This window comes from Mucor velutinosus, assembly GCF_035048745.1.
Source record: "Mucor velutinosus strain NIH1002 chromosome Unknown tig00000165, whole genome shotgun sequence".
In the NCBI taxonomy this organism is placed as follows: domain Eukaryota; kingdom Fungi; phylum Mucoromycota; class Mucoromycetes; order Mucorales; family Mucoraceae; genus Mucor; species Mucor velutinosus.
Genome location: NW_027041913.1, coordinates 1148442 through 1168105, shown reverse-complemented (window position 1 = coordinate 1168105; position 19664 = coordinate 1148442). Strand labels below are relative to the sequence as shown.

The window sequence follows — 19664 nt, the reverse complement described above, 5'->3', positions numbered from 1 at the left end:
CATCATTGGCAAAGACCCGAAATGAACTAAAGGCATTTGCTTCGCATATTCCCAAGAAAAAGCCAAAAAAGCACATTTCCCACCTCTCAGTTGAGATGATATCGTGATACGAGGCCATATTATCTCTCAAATTATTTGCAGCATCGACAGAGCCTAAAATTAAAATGTAAATTTGCATGCCTCTATATACTGCTACTATCTACTTACTTTTGTGTGTCTCGTATTCCTCTGCAACCTCGGGCCTTTGAATAGTAATTATTCTACCGTGAGTTCCTTCGAGCACCTTCTTGCCAGTAAGTATTGTTGTGCTACATGATGAGACAAACGTTTTGACTTTTTGATCGCGATAGGCACAAGTGAATAGATTACTGCCATTACCTAGACATTTGCTCATGGTGTAGCAGCTACCATAGGCTTCTTCAAACTTTTCCACAATGTCTGAGGCATTTCACGAGGCCAGTAGCGGCGCTTGCACACTTGCATGGTAAACAAGCCAAGTTTGAAAAGCATTTTGACCATATCTGGAGACCCAAACCAAGAGTCAGCAATTACCGTTCTTCCACGACCAAACCAGGGCTGCACAAAACGCTTAACGGTGGCGGTCAACTTCTTTATGCCAGGCTCATAGTTAAACTCCTTGGATACTGGGTCGCTGACTGTGTCCATTCTGAGGATGCAGCTCGTATGGCAATCAGCCAGCGTTTTGAGTTCTTGGCCGATAGGATGAGGCTTGCGAGGGACCTTTTTTATATTTGGCATACCTATGCCAAGCCATTGATTCATTGATTCAGCTATCACCAAATATTTCCCTGGTGAGATGCACATGGGCATATGGCAGTTAAAAGCGCTAATCGTAGATCGGATTTGATAAAGTGGGTCGATTAGCTGGTTTTCTTTGCTGGGAACTTCAAAAACATGCATTCTCATGATATCGTTGAATCTTTTGAATGGCATATATTCGCTGAAATCTATTGTCATCGTGAAGTGGCTAGATCCTTGCTTCCAGTAAGCTTTGCGGTCACCATGCTTGACCACTGTCATAACGGTCAACAGAGCAATCCACATCAAGTACTCGGCAAAAGTGATATCGGTCCAAGAATCAAGCATATTTCTTGCATGAACATTAGTGTTTCCTATGATCAAATGAAAGTGATCTAAAGGCAAGAAGAACAAGAAATAGTCCAGAGGGGAAGAAACTGATGCATAGTTCATGCTAAGTGTGGACTTGGAGCAAAAGTCAGAGCCAGATTGTCGTAAACGACTGTCGACAAATACTTGACCTTCGGTCCACCCGCCAGAAGTCAAATCAATTTCTTCTTCCTCTCCGTTGTCCCCTTCGATAGTATCTTCTAGCATATCCTCGGTTGTTGCCATATCAGGGATGCTTTGAGTGCTGGTGCTGCTGGAAGTGCTAGACTCAAGTCGTCGAATGTATTTGAGGCAACCGCAGGAAAGGGACAATGTGATACCAGGTGCTTCATCCAAAATAACATGGTACTTGACCTTTTCATTGACTGTTGAACGGCCGACGGTTTTCTCTTTAAAGCACAATCCAGGTGTGTTCCAGTCATGCTTTGCTTGCAAAATAGTTTTTAGGTCTGCCCTGTTGATAAAACGTTTGTTGACAGAAACAAGTACGTTAACATCGAGATTGGTGTTGGCTGGAGGCATAATATATAATTTGAAATTTGAAATTTTGTTAATATTGAATTGAATGTAAACAATAGTACTGCTTAAAAAAATAATCTCAAAAAAGGTATAAAATAATTGCTTGGCTCTTATAGTTTATGAATGTCATATAGAAGTATGAAAAAAATACGCGAACAAGCATAAAAAAAAGTATATATTTCTTGTCAAGCACAAAGAATAAAAGGATTATTATTTGTAGCTTATAAAAACAAGAAAAGACTTATTTGAATAAGATCAGACACAAAAACTAAAGATTTATTGATGAAGACAAGAGTCATTCTATTTATACTAAGTTCTGAATGCCAAAGTAGCAATTTATCTTGTACAACGCTTATCACATCTGGTGAACCTCAGTATTTAGATAGCTGAGATGCGCTTCAATTATCATAGCTTGTCCATGTTGTTGCACAACACAGACATATCTACCCATCAAGAATACTTTAATCTTTATAGATAGTTGTAGCCCTTCTGGCACAAGAGTGCAATCAAATGGCTAATCTATATTTTGGTTATTCCTAAAGTACCGAAGCCTATAATTTTTCGTCTCTGGAAGCGAGTTTTAATTCTGACAAATGTTTTTCCCTTAAATCTACTATGAAGAACATTTCATCCTGGATCATCTCTGTTGTCTGTTCCTGACTGGTGGTGTATGAGCTTTCACATAGCAAATCTTCGTTAACTGGTTCAAGGCTTATACAATTATCCAACATTCAAGATCAAGATCCTATTGCTGCGGCTCTGTCAAATAAATATAAATACCTTCGAAATGTACCCTAGTTTTAAGTGTCATTTAATCTTGGAATAACATAATAGATACATTCAGTTCTAATTGTATTTTCTCTGTCTATATATCGTTATTCTGAACACGCTCGACTTTGATACAGAATTTGGTTGTTTGCTTCCTCAATTATGCTGACATTGACAGCCTGTCCGGCTTCAGCCATTTCTCCTTAATTAGGATTGTTTAACATCGTGGCTAGATTTCAGGTATAGTTTCTCGGCTAGAAACAGCATCTTTGTTGTAGACAACCATCCCAAGTGTCCTACTAATTTGATAAACATCTCGTTCAATTTGAGCAAGCTGTTCGACTTAAATTTGCATAATACCACTGACGCTCCAGTTATAAAATCACCGTATTCGCGCATCTCAAAATGAAAGACCTGTGTCTCGAAGTTAGAATAAAAGCGTCAATAACTTAGGGATGATTGAATTCTGTACAATGCACAACATCAGAGACATCAGACAGAACTTTAATTTACTTACTTCTTGGGCAACGCAACTTACTACATCTTATTTTTGGTCGAACTCTGTACAAATTTAGTCATTTTCAAGCACGAATAACTCATGCTACAAAGCCTAATGGACGCTTAGAATAGGGCCAAACGTCTCTTCTTGTCCACGCTTTACTTACCGATGCTTTATCTCAATTTTTTTTGGATCATCGCAAATCCATAAAGATCCTCATTTTTTTATGTGTATTAATTAAGGAAAATTCTTGAAAATCAAACGATCGCGTTTTTTACCCCAAAAATGAAAACTTTTTCTATGATACATATAAGATCAAATTAATCATAAAGATGCAGTGCAACACTAAAAGCTCTTTCTATGAGGCTAGTATAGGGTCAGTCTTGACATATTCACAGAAACCTTGTTTCCATATTTTTGCAAATTGCTCATTATTTTTGGTCAAATTTCGCAAAAACGTTTAAAGAATGTCAGATCAAGTCAAATTTGAATACGAAAATACCCACTGCACATTTTCAAATTAAAGTGCAGCAGCTGCAGCTGCCACCAAGTATACTGGCCGTGACGTCGGATAGGACGCCCTCTCATTTTTCCATGGCCTCGCTTTTTTGCTTTTTTTTGCAAAACGCGTTTAGTATCAAACCATGTTGGTTTTGAAAACCTTTTGATTGAAAATAACACTCTAGCTTCTGACAGCACGGTCTTGTACTGTTAGAAGTACTTGATACTACTTCTTTGAAGTGGAACATAGCAGGTACCGTTCGACAACGAGCACAGAAAGACGCAGAATAAACACTAATCGAATTTGTTTATTAAGTTTCGATAATTCCTTGCCTGTTTGATGTGGGTGCTACTGCCATTACTTCCCTGCTATCTCTGCTGTCTGCTTCTTTGGTTTATTATGTCTGGTAGTTGCTTCTTTGGTCTCTGTCTCTGGCAATTGCTTCTTTAGTCTCTGTCTGGTCTCTGGTGTCGCTCGTTCTTCGGTTTTTCTATGGTGTTGGTGTCGTTGCTACTAGTGTTGCTACTGGTGTTGCTACTGGTGTTGCTACTGGTGTTGCTTCTGGTGCTGCTTCTGGTTTCGCTACTGCTGTTGTTGCTACTGGTTTTGCTACTGGTTTTGCTGCTGGTGTTGTTAATACTGGTGTTGCTGCTGTCTCTGTTGTATGGTTGTTCTTTGTTCTATCTCTGGTGATTGCCTATTCTCTTTTGGTCTATCCGTGGGTGTGGTAAGTGGTAAGAATCTTTTTTTTCTTGTGATCGCAATGATATAAAGCTTCTCTGAACGTTTGTATTATTGCTTCCTTTTTTGTGGTAATGCATTCGTAATGTTTGCTTTGTTGCGCTGTTTTTTTCTTTTGTTGACTGTGATATGATCAGCTCAACGGATGCTTGCAATGTTGTTGCTTCTTATGTTGTATGAACAACAAGCATGATATGCTACTATATATCTGTATTGCCGTCGTAATACTACTTTGTTATATGGTTGTGAATTGTTGTTTGTGTTGCCACTGTCGCTTCACATGAAACAACATTAGTCATTATGTTGTATTGCGCACTTATAATACTGCTGTTGCTCCTGCAATTGTGCGTGTTTGTGTTGCTTGACATCTGACTATTATCATGCACGTTGCTCATGTATGCATTTTCGTTGCAACAACAGCGAGCTGTTCTGAACATCTTTGATGTTGTGTTTGTTATACTTTTCTTTGACTCATTTTGTGTGAGCATCCCTTTTTTGCCTACATACTACTATACTCTTATAGTAATATGTTCTTTTCTTCTTTCGTTTATTATTATTATGTTTCTTTTAAAGCATACCTTTTTTACGTTGTGTGGATGTGCCTATCCCTGAAGCTCAACAAGACTTTATCCGAGGCTAGGAGGTAGATAGGCCGCCTCCACTTGGTTATCGTTACTTACTTTAGTGATGATTGAGGGTCTCAATGCCAGAATCTAAAGCTAGGTGGTGTAAGTAAGGCATTCCCTAGCACCTGGGGGAAATTTGATGACAGCAGCGGCTATATTGCCATTATAGCGGCGCTTAAATTTTTGCCTCACATCAAAACAGGGGGAAACCCTCGCAAAATTTTTTTTAGGTCAGCGGAGTTTTCTAGCAATCTGATTGGCTCAGGGGTTGAAACGGCAAAGGTCTACAGCTAGTTGATTTCCTATTGATCTGTCATTCATTACCATGATTTTGTTTATGCAATAAAAGGGTATAATAGCCAAGTGAATACGATTTAAGACCTTCTTTATTTAAGCATAAATTAAGGTGCAATCATTTGATCTAGCATGCATTAAACAGCGGCACGTAAAGGATGTCCTTTAAACTTGATATTATGATGTTGGGGGAGGAAAGTCATATGGTAGGTACAGTAGTACACTACCGTAGGTGCCAGGAGAGCCTAATACTAGATGTCCCGTTGATTATAAAGCGCTCTCGAGATTTAGCATATGCAAATGTCACAAACAAAGTGTGATTTGGAGGAGCTTGCTGCATCAGGGAAAGCAAAATAATGAGCTATCTTAAAGAATACTTGAAATTTTTAGAGCGTTTGGAGAAGGAAAACTCCTCGATTTTTGAATTGTTCAATGGAGTGCTCCTTGGTAATGATTTCCAGATGCTTTTGCTCTGTTTGCTATCCGCTCAAAATGAGTATTTGGAAAACATAGCAATCATGTTTATTCATTATCAGATTTTCAGAGAACTATACATGAATTTAAGATGAAGCTTGTCATATTGAGTTCATGCATTGGAGGGCCAGTTATTTGGCAATCACGGAATGATTTGTTCGCTCTTGGTTATGAAGAATACTACATGATGGCCTTTTTCATATTGCTATGATAAATGCATAGCATAAGCCTCGATTATCATTGCTATTAGTACAAAGATGGCTAGGAAAGCACAGCCTATTCCTAAAATGCAGTATATTCAGCTGTAGATGTAATGAATTGCAAGTACGCGGCCATGTGCTTTAAGCATAAAAGTAATATATACCATTGGCTAGCCCTTTAAATCGTGTCTTTGGATCATCATATCTGTCCTTTGGCATGCTAGCCTCGTTGTTGAAATGAGACATCCATGCTTTTAATGGCAGCATTGGGGTACAGGAAGAGGGTAGGCACTTGTAAATTTTTTCCCAATACAATGCTCTCCCAAATAATCAGGATAGAATTTTAGCGGGAAATGCAATGCACAAGAAACGCATATTACAATCACAACTCATGGAGAGCATATATGTTGAGCATTTCATCAGAGATAACCTCAATTGAGCAGATCATTTTCAAAACGACTGCATTTAAGCCTTACTTTGGAAAGATTATCAGCATCGCTGATTTGAGTATAGAGTGCTTCAACATTGAAACCAAAGCCAAACAAGATCTTTGTCTATATGAAAGCTTTGAGAAAATGATATATTTGTGTCATCATGCATGAAAAGAATTGTCCGAGTTTATTCTATACAAAATATAGTGTCACTTGTCAAGCTAGTAGGTATTTTGCTATAGAACATGGTAGAATCATCCACAATGGCCGTAGTCTCCTTCTTGTACAATACAAGTCTCACCATCAGGACAATCGTCTAGTCCAACTATACATGCTCTGCCTTTCAAAAAAAAAAAATGGTTGAGCTTGAGAGATCGAAATCCAATGTTGAGCCTACCTGCAGCATTCGATGTTGAAATCAAACTATACAATAAAAGCATGAATAGGAAGAGCTTGTTTCTGTTACAAATCATGGTTGAAACGATGCGTGATAAAGAGATAGAGAAAAATAAAAGAGAAATGGAAACAGATGAAGCGCTTTATATATTACTGCTGTTGTGGTATATCTTTTGCTTTTAGATCACAACAAAAAGAGAGACTTGATTAATGATGGAAAGAAACAAATTGGTTCCAATAAGAAATAAGAAGCCTCCCCAATGTTTATGCCAATGCTTTCGGCCTTGGTTTATGAATTGGCATTACAACTGAAATGGTTCTTTAATGATGATATTTCACATTACATATAGACTTTGTTTGATGCTTGGATTTGGACCTTGACTTCAAAAACGTCACAGAAAAGAGAGGGACAATGGGATTTTAAGGTTATTGCTCTCTTGTTTTGAGTGTTGCGCGTTTGCATCAGTCTGAATTCTTTTGTCATCATGGAAGCATTCAAATCACCCACTCGCCCAACCTCTCAAACAACTGCATCATTGTCAAATTACGTAGATTATACCCCAAGACGCATACAGGCATCATCTATCAATCACAACGCAATAAAAGATGTGCCAAGCAATATCAATTATGCCAAACAGAGACGATCCAATTTTTACTATCAAATTGCATTAGAGGCGGATGAGGGCTTTGATGAGAAGTCAGACTACATGGACTCGCCGGCCGTGAGACGAATCTTTTCTATCAACGAGCAAGTGGTCAACGTGGAAGAGGATCCAGCTTTTTATGCATCAAATCAATCAAGACCGCCACTACCGTCATTTACACAGTAAGTTGATGAAGAAGCAAACAATTAGTCGTTTCTAAAATAACAAACATTCTATTCTGCTGCAAAGACGATCCAATTGGACTATCAATGATTTTGTAGTGGGACGTAATCTAGGCATGGGAAGGTTCGGTTCAGTGTATCTTGCCAAAGAAAAACGATCTGGACAGTTGGTAGCACTCAAAATCCTTAGGAAACAGGAGCTAGAAGAAGCTGAAGTGATTCCCTTCTTGAAGCGAGAGATCGAAATCCAAGGACATCTCAAGTAAGATATGACATAGCTGATTCAAATGGGAGGGGGTCTATTTTAAACATGAATTCTCGGATAGTCATCCAAATATAACTCGACTCTACGGCTACTTTCATAACCAAGACAATGTCTATCTTGTTCTCGAATATGCCGGTGATAGCGATTTGTATACATGCCTAGAAACATTTAAAAGATTCAGCGAAGCCGAAACTGTAAATGTAAATATAGCCCTCATAGAGTTTGATCTAACAAATGTATGGCTGATCTCGCGCTTTCTTTTTCTTTTTTTTTTTTAAAAAAATAGTATGTGCTAGAGATTGCAGATGCTTTGGCTTATATGCATAGGCTTGGCGTGTTCCATCGTGACATCAAGTTGGAAAACAGTAAGGCACCCGCGATATAAGCATACAAATGAATTAAAGATATTGAATCTTGGCAGTATTAATTAGCAAAGAAGGTGGCCTAAAAATAGCAGACTTTGGCTGGGCAGTTTATGATCCAAAACCACGGTAAAACTCAAAAAGGTAGCATTAATATCAAGCTAATAGATGAGCCCAATAGACGCACTACATTTTGTGGTACATTGGACTACCTACCACCAGAGATGATCAAGAGAGACACGCACAACGAATCTGTGGATGCCTGGGCTTTGGGTATCCTCTGCTATGAATTGTTGGTAGGTAGACCACCCTTTGAAACAGACAAGGTTGCCTCTCGAGATCTAGAAAAAGCCTACAGACGAATCGCCGAAGCTCCATTGGAATTCCCCATTGATATCAGTGTGCATGCTCAAAACTTTATCTCCAAACTGCTTCAAAAGGATCCGTCATTGCGTATGAAGATGTCGGATATAGAATCAGACCCTTGGGTGAAATCGTTTCATATGATGGATGTTTAATGTAGGCTTGGGTGTTTGTTTATTAAGTAGGGAGGGTTTTTAAGAGAGAAAGAAAGATATATATGCGATTGAAATATAAAAAAAAAAAAAAAGAACCAAAAAATAAAAATGATAGAGAAATAAAAAGGACGAAAGGGATATTTACATGATAATTTGAGGTTCAGTGATGTTTGCTGAAATGGTCTTGTGAGGCAAGATGGATCCGCCATTGACATAGATTTCATCGCTAATGGTAACATCATCGCCCAAGACCGAGCAACCTTCTAATCTGGACCAGCGGCCAATGGAGGAATGCCATCCAACAATGCTAGATTGAACCCAGGCGAAATCCTTGACCTTGGCACCCTCCATGATAACACAGCGTTGAAGACGAACACCATCACCAATGACAGCATTAGGGCCAATAACCACATTGGGACCAATGCGACAATCCTTACCGATCTTTGCAGAGGGATGCACAATCACATTGCCCTTATACACATAATCCAGAGTGGGATTAGCGAGCTCTTGAGGCTTGCTCTTTGCTAAATGAGAGAGGTAGAGACAGGTACCAGTCAAATAATCCTTGGGCTGACCCACATCCATCCAGAAACCATCCAAATCAAATGTATGAAGTTCACCATCTCTAGCAATATTGGGAAAGATTTCCTTTTCGATTGAAGTGGGTTTCAACTAAATATAAAAACAAGATTAAAATCACGCGGTTCCAAAAATAAAAAGAATGCTGTAAATCTTACCTCAATACGTTCCAAAACAGAAGGGTTGAAAATGTAAATACCAGCATTAATCTTGTTGCTGATGAATTGTTGGGGCTTCTCAACGAATCGCTCAATCTTTGATGATTCAGCGTGGTTAACAACGACACCATACTTGGAGGGATCATCGACTTTGGTAACCTAGACAAGTATAGCACGTGTTTAGTTGATATAAACTAAACTTCCAGGCAAAATGCACTTACAATGATTGTACCCTCATTACCATGAGATTGATGGAAATCCCTGATTTGCTCAAATGGATAATCACAGATAACATCACTGTTCAAGACAAAGAAGGGAGAGTCGTCCTTACCAAGGATCTCTCTAGCCAAAGCCAAAGGACCAGCGGTACCAAGAGGTTCAGTCTCGACAGAAAAGGTGATGTTGACGCCATATTCCTTTTCATACTCTTTCAAAGCAGCAACCATGATTTCAGGTCTGTAGTTTACAGCCAAGACAATATCGGTGACACCAGCCTAAAATGACGTTACTATTTACAGACAATGGCAGCGTCTTTGGTCTGAAAATACCTTTGCAAGACTTTCGATTTGATGAAGAATCATGGGTCTGTTGGCAAACTCAACGAGGGGTTTAGGGAGAGTGAGGGTAAGAGGTCTGAGACGAGTACCAAAGCCTGTCGTGAGGAATGTAAGTCAACAAGAACAGCATCAAAGGACATGGCTACCACTTACCACCAACGAGAATAAGAGCCTTCATTTTATAAGAGATATGACAAGAAACAAAGATGAATCAAAGAAAAGAGGAAAAGAGAAAAGAAAGGAGAAAGAAAGGGAAATTTTGGAAAATGGATCTATTTTATACCAATTCTGTAGCACAGACCCTTTTAATCAAATGAAATAGAAACCAAGCTCAGAAAGAAACTAATATCACCCAAGTACATAGTGTCACAATTCTCTCTTTATTGAGCATCCTCTCTCCCAAAACACACAGCAGCCTTGCAGATCACTTGCTTCCCTTCCTAGCCATGGACCCGACTGCTGCACAAGAGCTCAAGCACGCGTACCGTATCATACAGGATAAACTAGTCGCATGTCAAAAGCAGAAGCGTCTGATTGTGCAAAAGGTAATAGCACAAGCGTACACAAGACACACAATTGACACGCGTTTCTTTGCTTGATGTAGAAAACAGTAAAAAGAACGTTGCTGCAAGAATCACAGCAGGTATTACAATACCATCTTGTTCATGCACTGACTGAGAACATGCCCAGAAAGCAGCGCATCTCGCTGAACAATCAGCAAGATGCTCTGATACCCATCTTGGCCTCCCCTGCCGCTACCTTTAGTAGTCAAGTCCAATCGCCCACCACCGTACCAAAGCAGCAGCAGCAGCAGCAGCAGCAGCAGCAGCAGCAGCAGCAGGGCTATGAAGTAACGCAGTGCCGTGGATGGATCATGAACAGACGAGTGTGGCTTCAAGCAACATGCCATGCATTGTAAGTGTGTCTCTTTATGTAAATAGACTGCATTTAACCTAAATTCCTGTACCTCTACACAGACAAACCAGCATACAGCACGCACATCTCTGCTGCTTACCCAACAGATTCCTGCCTGAAACGACATGTCTCAACAAATGCAGCAATGACGAGTATCAGCGCCTGTTTCTCTGCTTTGATTTACTGCCAGACACCACGATGGATGATATCCAGTCGACATTGAGAGTGTACTGCAACTACCAGCAGGGAACACAAACCCTCTCCACAGAAACGTGCTCGATTGAATGGCTTGATGAAAAAAAATTATCATGGTTTGGTATGTTCTTCATTTGTGTGTGAAACGGGCTGTTAAATATTTGGGTAATGTTACTAAAAATAACTCTGGAAAAAGACTCGCTGTCGATCTCATCCAGCCAAGTGATCCTTCAAGCTTATTTCCCGTGCCAAATTAGCGTGAAAAATGTAGATGCTTATCATTTCAATCAACTGATGAAACACAGCCAGGTAACTTGCCTAGTATATATTGCAAACTTCTTTCATGGCAAGCTATTCAACACCTTTATAGCCTCTCGACGACCAACATGCCTTCATTCAAGACCACTGTGCACTGATTCACATTAGGACCAACACATGTGTTACTATTTACACTCTAAACTATACATCTCTATCTTTTATTGTAAGCTTGCTGGGCAGCCATGCTGAAATGACATCAACTACCAAAGACGCTACTCGAGATTTAGTCGTGTCCACAAGCGAATATTATGTGTCACCAAATTACAAAACTCGTGCAAAAGTTTCTTTAATGACAAGCCAATTAAACACTATTTAAAGTCTCTTGTCTGAATGCGTCCAACACTCTCTTTGCTTCACCACTCTTGACGGATTCACGTGCTTTAGATACGCCATCCTTGAAGTCGGTAGCCACACCAGACACCACTAACAAAGCAGCTGCATTCAACAGCACAAAATCCAAGATGGGATGGTTTTCCTCCAGTTCGTCGTTTAATAATTTAGTCAATGTTGCTGCATTTTCAAAACAATCACCACCTTTCACCTCTGACAAGGGATGTGTTTGTAATCCGAAATCACGGGTAGGATGCAATGATCCCACTGTAATGTCTCCACAGCCATGAATTCTCCAGTACTATGACAGAGGCATGAGATGACTAGAATCCAGCACTCTCTCAGTTACTTACATTTGTCTCGCCTGCTGGACTGATCTCGTCTAATTTCTCTGATCCACACACAACCAACGCTTCCTTGACACCAGTCAATTTGAGCGCATTTGCCATCAGTTCTCCGATTTCAGGTGAATGGACGCCAACCACCACACGAGTAGGATGAGCAGGATTTGACATTGGGCCCAGCATATTGAACACGGTTGGCACGGCAATCTCTTTTCTTAATGATGCCACATGCTTCATGGCAGGGTGATATGTCTGTGAGAATAAAAAGCAAAAGTTGGTTCTGTCCAAGATACCAGCCACTTGGTTTGGTTCGACGAGTGCAATTTGACATCCGTGAGCTTCCATGAGATCAGCAGAGCCTGATTTGGACGAAGCTGCTCTGTTGCCATGCTATCCGACAATGTGTCAACAGCCCTGCTTGTATCGCTCGCCGCTGATTCAGTGCTTACCTTGGCTACTTTGGCACCTGCTCCTGCTGCAACTACGGATGCTGTAGTGGATACGTTGTATGTGTCATGTCCATCGCCGCCTGTGCCTACAATATCGACGACATTGCCAGTCAAATGCTCATAGTCTGTGTAAGGCACTAATCTGGCATGACTACGCATGGCAGTGGCACAAGCTGCCACAATACGAGGATCATTGTCCATGCCTTGCAGTTTAAGTGATACTAAGAATGCCGATATTTGACTGGGTGTAGCAGATCCCTTCATGATTTCGTTGATGGCATGTTCAGCATCCTGAGGTGTGAATTGGGCGGGCTCATGAACCAGCTTCTTGATAGTGTTTTTCATACGATGACAAAGTTTTATTTAAATTAAAAAAAAAATCAAAGAGCAGAAAGAAGCAGTAAAAAAAATTTTAGATAATCGCAAAAAGGGGAGAGAAGGGATGTGCTTATATGAACATTTGGTTGGGAGGCGGAGAAACACACGAGAGGTGGATGAAAGGTGAGTCATTTTGCTTCATAGCCCCTCTCACTGCTGCTCATCATGGTATTACAATCAAGCACTCACATACACACACACACACTGAGCACGGGGATTTATGGCTCTGATGGATTCCTCAGGCGTACTGTGAGATGAGGTTAGCCAGCCAGATCACACTCTGTTATTATGTAAACTTACGATAGAAATTAAATGCCACAGCAATGATCAAAAATATACATAAAACGGTAGGACCAACTCGATCGTCGTACGGTGCTGCCTCTCTATTTCTAATTTTGGTGGCTCTCCAATGAAAGGTATATAATGCATAAAGCATCACAAACATGGCAGTAACTGTAAACAGCATGGCGGATAGACGGCTGATGCGATCTCCAAAATTCAGTAATCCAATGGCTAATCCACCCAGCACCACTGTGAAATTCAACCATGATAAAAATGTTCGTTCGTTGGCAAAGAACACCTTGGGCTCAACTCGAACTGGCAGTGCGATTCGTTTGCCTGCGGGTTCTAGTAAAGGCTGTGAAGACATAGTATAAAGTGCAGAAGTGAGGGAAAAAGAAGAAGAGAAGAAAGAATGAGACATTTAACATTTTGCGTATCTGCATTGGCTTCGTGACTAGACGCATTGATTTGAGACATGTGCTGCTCAATGGCAAGGTCATTTAGATGGAAATGAGCTGTCTCTCAACTACCACCTCTGCTCATCAGCACCTAGCAGATGCTCATGCCGTGCATTTGAGTATATCACCATCCCAGAGTGGATCCGGCAATGCTTTAAATCCTCTGCCATGTGTAAATGCAGAATTGCAAATCAGGCTGATCTTTTGTATTGCTCGGAACACTTGAAATTTGGGTGGCCAATTTAAATACTTACACGATGTTTGCTGTCAGATGGAGCAGAATGAAAATCGGCGTCTCCTCTAGCTCATGGTTACTCTTCTGCACGTCGTTGCTTTGATCTATCAGATGAGCGAATGCAACGCCTTGAAAACAGCGCTACAAAGGGCCAATGTCTTTCCTGCTAGTCCAACTGAACAGCCAATCTTCTGATCATTTATAAACTTGCACACAATGGTGGTATGGCTGTGCTACACAAGATTTCATCAGAAAATCTAATTTGATGCTGGATAATCTGATTAAGCCGGATACCAACATTTCATCATCTAATTCAAGCATAAAATCAACGAATACTGCCCTACTGCACTATCGACTCAACATCGTCAAGGCTTGTTTGCATGATTGAACGCATCTGCCACCCCCCCTATCGTTGGCCATGTACCAAATGTACATCCATCACATTTTAAAGCAGCATTCGCATTGTCCCAATGGCTTGAAAAATCCCCATTTTCAAACTAAAAAACTGCCTGGTAAAATAGCATGATAAAAAGCAATGCTTTGTAACGATCTATGTCCTCCTCGTGCTTGATGTGAACCAAATGATGGATTCTCAAACATCAAGATACACACACTTCCATGCTCGTTTGTGTGTGGCTTATTGGTCATCATTTACACTCCTCTGGGCCCTAGGAAAAGAAGCAACTCAAAGTTCACCTCACACCTTCCCTCTCCCTCTCCCTTTCCCTCTCCCTCTTCCTTCCTTTCCGCTTTACCTTACGTTTAATCCAGCTATGTCATCCCCTATTCAACCGCCACCTAATATACGGTAAATATATGCAATCATTCAAAGAGACACAGACATACTCATCAATCCTTCTTATCTTACTCTAGGTCGCCATCTGTTGGCTCACAGTCATCTTCTCAACCTACGTCTGGTGCTGTTCCACCAGCAGCAGCAACAACTCCATCAGTGCCTTCACCTTATTCTCATCATCTTCCTCTACCACCCAATCTTGCTCAAAGTGGAGGCTCTCAACAGCAACAGCAACGCCAACCATCACCATCAGCAGCCCAATCTATGAGCAATCCATTGCCTCCACCGCCATCACGAGTTACTGAATTACCATCCATATTATCTCCTTCTCGTACCAGTGCCTCGCCTTCATTCACCAACCACCATACTCTGCCTCCTGCTAGCTCGCTCTCCAGCAGCAGCAATGATCATGCCAATGGCCCAAGCACTGTATTACCGCCTATTCCATCTCGTACAGCGACCCCACCTTTCAATGAGCGTAGACCAAGTATTGTGAGACAATCTATCCAGTCATCTCCTATACAGCAGCATCGTCAACCACATTCACAACCATCATCTCAGCACCCACAACAGACTACGAACAACGCTTCATCGGCTGCCGCCACCACCTCTCCTTCATCATCACAGGGTGGTGGCTATCGACCTTTGAATGTCAGAGACGCTTTGACCTATCTTGATCAAGTCAAAGTACGCTTTTCTGATGATCCTGATGTCTATAATCAATTCCTGGACATAATGAAAGACTTTAAGAGTCAAGCGTAAGTGTGTGCGATGACCCGTATCAAGCAGCAAACACTCATCTCTCTTCTACTAGCATTGATACACCTGGTGTGATTGAACGCGTATCCACTTTGTTCAAAGGCCATCCTACCTTGATTTCGGGATTTAATACATTTCTGCCTCCAGGCTATCGTATTGAATGTTCTACAGATCCTCGTGAGCCTGATTTGATTACTGTCACCACGCCTAGTGGTGTTACAACTACAACAGGTGGTTCTGCCAGCAAAATGCAGATGGAAGCGGAAAATTCTGCCTCCATGCATGGACATCCACAGCAGCATCACCACCATCAACCACCTCCACCACCTCCACCTCAGTCTTACTATCCATATGGTCACATGCATCAGCCACCTCCACCTCCATCCAGCTCTATGCATCACCCACCACATCAAGGCGCGTCTTCAGCCCATGCGATGCATTCTATCCCACCACCACCGCCTCAACAATCACACCCACAATCCATGATGAGTCAGTCCATTTACCAACCGCCTCCTCCACCACCTAGTCAGCATAATCGTGCGCCTGTGCCTCCTCCTCTTCATCATAGTCCAACTCAGCCCTCTGCTCCCACCGAGAAACGTTCCCCTGTTGAGTTCAATCATGCGATCAACTATGTCAACAAGATCAAGGTAAGTGCACAGAGTCTGTGTGTATGCGTGTTCATGTTGTTTACCGAATGTTGTATGACTAGAACCGATTTTCTGGTGATCCTGAAGTGTACAAGCAGTTCCTAGAGATTCTTCAGACCTATCAAAAAGATCAAAAACCTATTCAGGAGGTAAAATACAACACGCCCACAGACGAGATGTGATGCTGACTTTTATATGTTGCCCAGGTTTATGCACATGTCCAGTTCTTGTTCAATGGCGCACCTGATTTATTGGATGAATTTAAGCAATTCCTGCCTGATATCACTGGCCAGCCTGCCAGTGTACTGTTTGATTCCATCTCGCCATCGTACTACAGCGGTTCCAAGCGCAGCGCTATCGACAATGCTTCCAACAACAGCATGCTTCCACCTGGAAAGAAGAAGCGAGTCAACAATACACAATCCAAAAAGAACAAGCTCTACAAGGAGAATGGTGATATCCTGTCAAACAACATGCGTGATCCTTACAGCTACCCCAATTCTCCATTTGACCCCGTTCGACCCTCTGTGTCCACTGAAGAAATTGAGCTGTTTGATCGCATCCGCAAGCATATTGGCAACAAACCATCCTATGAAGAGTTCCTCAAGACACTGAATCTGTACACTCAGCAAATCTTGGATCTGAACACCTTGGTGGAACAAGTGGGCATTTTTATTGGCAACAACAAGGAGCTGTTTGATTGGTTCAAGAGTATTGTTGGCTATGAACCCAAAGATCATCCCATTGAGAAGCCTACCAATCCTATACCTAAGCCTGATCTTGCTCACTGCAAGACGACTGCTGACAGTCCAAGTTATCGTTGTGTGCCAAAGAATGTAAGTGTGTCTGGGATGATTGAATGCGTTATCAGATTGACTCATGTGTTACTTGTAGTGGCAAAATCAACCTTGTTCTGGCAGAGATCAAATTGCTTGGGAAGTGTTGAATGATGAATATGTGTCGCATCCTATCTGGGCTAGCGAAGACGACGGTTTCGTCGCTTCCAAGAAGAGTCAGTACGAGGAAGCTATGCATCGCTGTGAAGAGGAGCGCTACGACTACAATATGAACATCGAGGCTAATTTGAATGTTATTGCCTTGCTGGAGCCTATTGCCCATCGTATCGAAGCCATGTCCATGGAGGAGCGTGCCAACTTCAAGCTGCGCCCTGGTTTAGGCGGTCAATCCGTCACCATCTACGAGCGTATCATCAAGAAGGTGTACGATAAGGAACGTGGTATGGAGATTATCGAGTTATTGTACTCAAACCCTGCTCAAGTGATACCTATCCTCTTGAAACGTCTCAAGCAAAAGGACGAGGAATGGAAGCGAGCTCAACGTGAATGGAACAAGATCTGGAGAGAGTTGGACGCAAAGAACTTTTACAGAGCTTTGGATTACCAAGGCATCACCTTCAAGAGCAACGATCGTAAAGCCATGGCACCCAAGGCACTTGTCAGTGAGATTGAGAATTTGCAACACGATAAAAAGATGAAAGAAGGAGGATCCGATAAAGCAATGCACAGCAAAGAAAGCTATCAATTCAAATTCGCATTCAACGACAATGGCATCTTCAAGGATGTCACGCGTGTTATTTACTCGTTTATTGACAGACAAACCGGCTATACTAGCAGCGACCGCGAAAAGATTCGTACGTTCATCCAAACCTTTATACCACTCTGTTTTCAACTGGATGATGTTGTGCCTGAGGGTATGTCACACTATGCAGATGAGGTGGAGGAAGATGATTTAGCTGAAGACGACGATGACAACAATTCAACCAACACGGAGGAATCAGAATCCGATGTGGCCCGCTCTCCTCGCAAGAGAAGTCAGTCTCCTTCACGTCGCAGATCTGGTAGAAGTCGTAATCACCACGAAGATGAACATACCATGGACCTTCTGCGTGATGTGCTTACAAAGAATCAAAATGCGCTTGATGAAAGCAGCTTGACGCTGCGTTCTCGCTCGCCATCTCCATTTGCACCTTTAGAAGAAGTCGCTGATGTCAAAACTGAGCTTGATACCACTGTCGTTTCTACCCTAACCGATGAAGCTGTTAACACCGCTGCTGCTACTATTGCTGATTCCCCATTGCAAACTAACGAGGAGCCTTCTGGAGATAAACTGTTTGCTGCTGCTGCTGCTGCCATTGCACCTGGTGTCAAGAAGAGAATTCTGTATAGCTTCTTTTGCAATACTACATTTTATTGTTTCTTTAGACTCTATGAAATGTTGTATGAAAGACTATCAAAGTTGCACGCATTGGATGAAGAAATGAAGAAGCACCCCAACATGGGCAAACGTGTCAATAAGGTGGCTCGTGATCTTGGATTGTACAGTAGTCGCTTTGATGGTAAGATGGATATGGCTTTTATTTCGAGGGGAAGAAAGTAGACTTACTGGCTTCATTAGATGTTGATGTCTCCAAGGGCTATTACAGTGCTATCCTCGAAATGATTGACCGTTTCTTTGATGGTGACATTGACCAGCAAGTCTTTGAGGAGCACACGCGTTATATCTTCACAACGGATGCATACCTCATATTTACAATTGATAAACTTGTGCATTCCATGGTGAAACAGGTAAGGTGGATAGTTCATTTACATACACGACATGACACTTATAAACACTGCCATTAGATTCAAGCCATCACAGTCGACCCTAAATCAGTTGAACTTATTCGACTATTCCGCAGTGACAAGGGACTGGAATCCATGTCGCCTAGAATCTTGTCTGTGTATCGATTAAGGGCTGAAGATATTGTTGGATCGGAAGAGAATCTTTACAAATTGAATTTCGTAAGTGTCTTTTTTTTTGTGTGTGTGCTGCTTTGCACAAGTACACTGACAAGATTGATTTAGGATAATGATGCTAGAAACATGACAATCCAGCTCATTGGCAAAGACGACTACATGTTGGAGCCTACAGCAGCTGATAAATACGAAGACTACGTTGCAAGCTATATGGATTGGGTGAACACAACTGAAGGTATCGATGCAGCAAGTATGAAGCCCACCTTTTTAACTCGGTAAGCATTGCTATTCTAGCTGAGCTATTACTCAACTCTAACACGGCACTTGATAGTAATCTGCGACCTCAAGATGAGCATTTGAACAAGATATTTGTTCGCTCCAAACTTCAATACAAGATTGATCAAGATACCTATCACATGTACTACATTGTTGGTTCAGAAGATATATTCGTTCGTCCTCACGATGCAAACAACAAGCAACGAGGCAACAAGGAATCGCCGTCAACAACAGGCAAATGGGAAGATTGGGTGGAGTCATCGACCACAGGCTGGTCAAAGGGATTGGATGAATCAACAAAACAATCCATGGAAAATGAGGCAAGAAATCTGCTGTCGTAAGGAAATGTCGTTGTCCTTATAGTGCCATCAAAATCCTCTTCATTTCGTTCAATAATTTTATATCTTAATTCATTCAATCTGTTGTCATCTTATGAAACTATGCTTCCGTTTTCTTTTATATACTCATCTTCACTCACTCTCATATACACACACAGATGCTCGCTTCTTTTTTTCGTATAAAAATAAACATGTCATGTACACACAATAGTGTTTTTATTGCTGATCGCTTTTACTGAATATGAATGATTTATATACATGCAATTGAAGAATTTGAATGGCACTGAGTGGCTATATCATCCATCATCCTATCAATCACAA

At 41.4% G+C, this 19664-nt stretch overlaps 8 protein-coding genes across 8 annotated transcripts; 4 read left to right on the top strand and 4 right to left on the bottom strand.

The window, feature by feature from the left end:
* Nucleotides 1-390: 390 nt before the first annotated feature.
* On the bottom strand, nucleotides 391-1671 carry ATC70_003334 (uncharacterized protein; the record flags this gene model as incomplete). The annotated part of the gene is made up of 1 exon (XM_064822696.1): nucleotides 391-1671. One exon carries the CDS (start codon nucleotides 1669-1671, stop codon nucleotides 391-393), a length of 1281 nt encoding a protein of 426 aa, XP_064679296.1.
* Nucleotides 1672-3836: 2165 nt separating this feature from the next.
* ATC70_003333 (uncharacterized protein) lies at nucleotides 3837-4168 on the top strand (the record flags this gene model as incomplete). Its single annotated transcript, XM_064822695.1, has 2 exons — nucleotides 3837-3843; nucleotides 3888-4168. The coding sequence occupies 2 exons, from the start codon at nucleotides 3837-3839 to the stop codon at nucleotides 4166-4168; spliced, it is 288 nt and encodes a 95-aa protein (XP_064679295.1).
* A 2916-nt stretch (nucleotides 4169-7084) lies between these two features.
* kes1_3 (Oxysterol-binding protein 4) lies at nucleotides 7085-8570 on the top strand (the record flags this gene model as incomplete). Its single annotated transcript, XM_064822694.1, has 4 exons — nucleotides 7085-7425; nucleotides 7493-7687; nucleotides 8018-8055; nucleotides 8221-8570. 4 exons carry the CDS (start codon nucleotides 7085-7087, stop codon nucleotides 8568-8570), a joined length of 924 nt encoding a protein of 307 aa, XP_064679294.1.
* Nucleotides 8571-8711: 141 nt separating this feature from the next.
* puf6 (Pumilio y domain member 6) lies at nucleotides 8712-10042 on the bottom strand (the record flags this gene model as incomplete). The annotated part of the gene is made up of 5 exons (XM_064822693.1): nucleotides 8712-9242; nucleotides 9308-9466; nucleotides 9529-9801; nucleotides 9856-9959; nucleotides 10018-10042. 5 exons carry the CDS (start codon nucleotides 10040-10042, stop codon nucleotides 8712-8714), a joined length of 1092 nt encoding a protein of 363 aa, XP_064679293.1.
* Nucleotides 10043-10310: 268 nt separating this feature from the next.
* POL2 (DNA polymerase epsilon catalytic subunit) lies at nucleotides 10311-10783 on the top strand (the record flags this gene model as incomplete). The annotated part of the gene is made up of 2 exons (XM_064822692.1): nucleotides 10311-10409; nucleotides 10469-10783. The coding sequence occupies 2 exons, from the start codon at nucleotides 10311-10313 to the stop codon at nucleotides 10781-10783; spliced, it is 414 nt and encodes a 137-aa protein (XP_064679292.1).
* An 810-nt stretch (nucleotides 10784-11593) lies between these two features.
* Nucleotides 11594-12760, bottom strand: RPO31 (DNA-directed RNA polymerase III subunit C1 (rpo31); the record flags this gene model as incomplete). Its single annotated transcript, XM_064822691.1, has 3 exons — nucleotides 11594-11923; nucleotides 11976-12356; nucleotides 12416-12760. 3 exons carry the CDS (start codon nucleotides 12758-12760, stop codon nucleotides 11594-11596), a joined length of 1056 nt encoding a protein of 351 aa, XP_064679291.1.
* Nucleotides 12761-13011: 251 nt separating this feature from the next.
* ATC70_003328 (uncharacterized protein) lies at nucleotides 13012-13442 on the bottom strand (the record flags this gene model as incomplete). Its single annotated transcript, XM_064822690.1, has 2 exons — nucleotides 13012-13040; nucleotides 13094-13442. 2 exons carry the CDS (start codon nucleotides 13440-13442, stop codon nucleotides 13012-13014), a joined length of 378 nt encoding a protein of 125 aa, XP_064679290.1.
* A 1099-nt stretch (nucleotides 13443-14541) lies between these two features.
* Nucleotides 14542-19346, top strand: ATC70_003327 (uncharacterized protein; the record flags this gene model as incomplete). The annotated part of the gene is made up of 10 exons (XM_064822689.1): nucleotides 14542-14576; nucleotides 14642-15322; nucleotides 15379-15973; nucleotides 16036-16122; nucleotides 16180-16809; nucleotides 16868-18329; nucleotides 18389-18558; nucleotides 18616-18774; nucleotides 18838-19004; nucleotides 19061-19346. The coding sequence occupies 10 exons, from the start codon at nucleotides 14542-14544 to the stop codon at nucleotides 19344-19346; spliced, it is 4272 nt and encodes a 1423-aa protein (XP_064679289.1).
* Nucleotides 19347-19664: the final 318 nt, after the last annotated feature.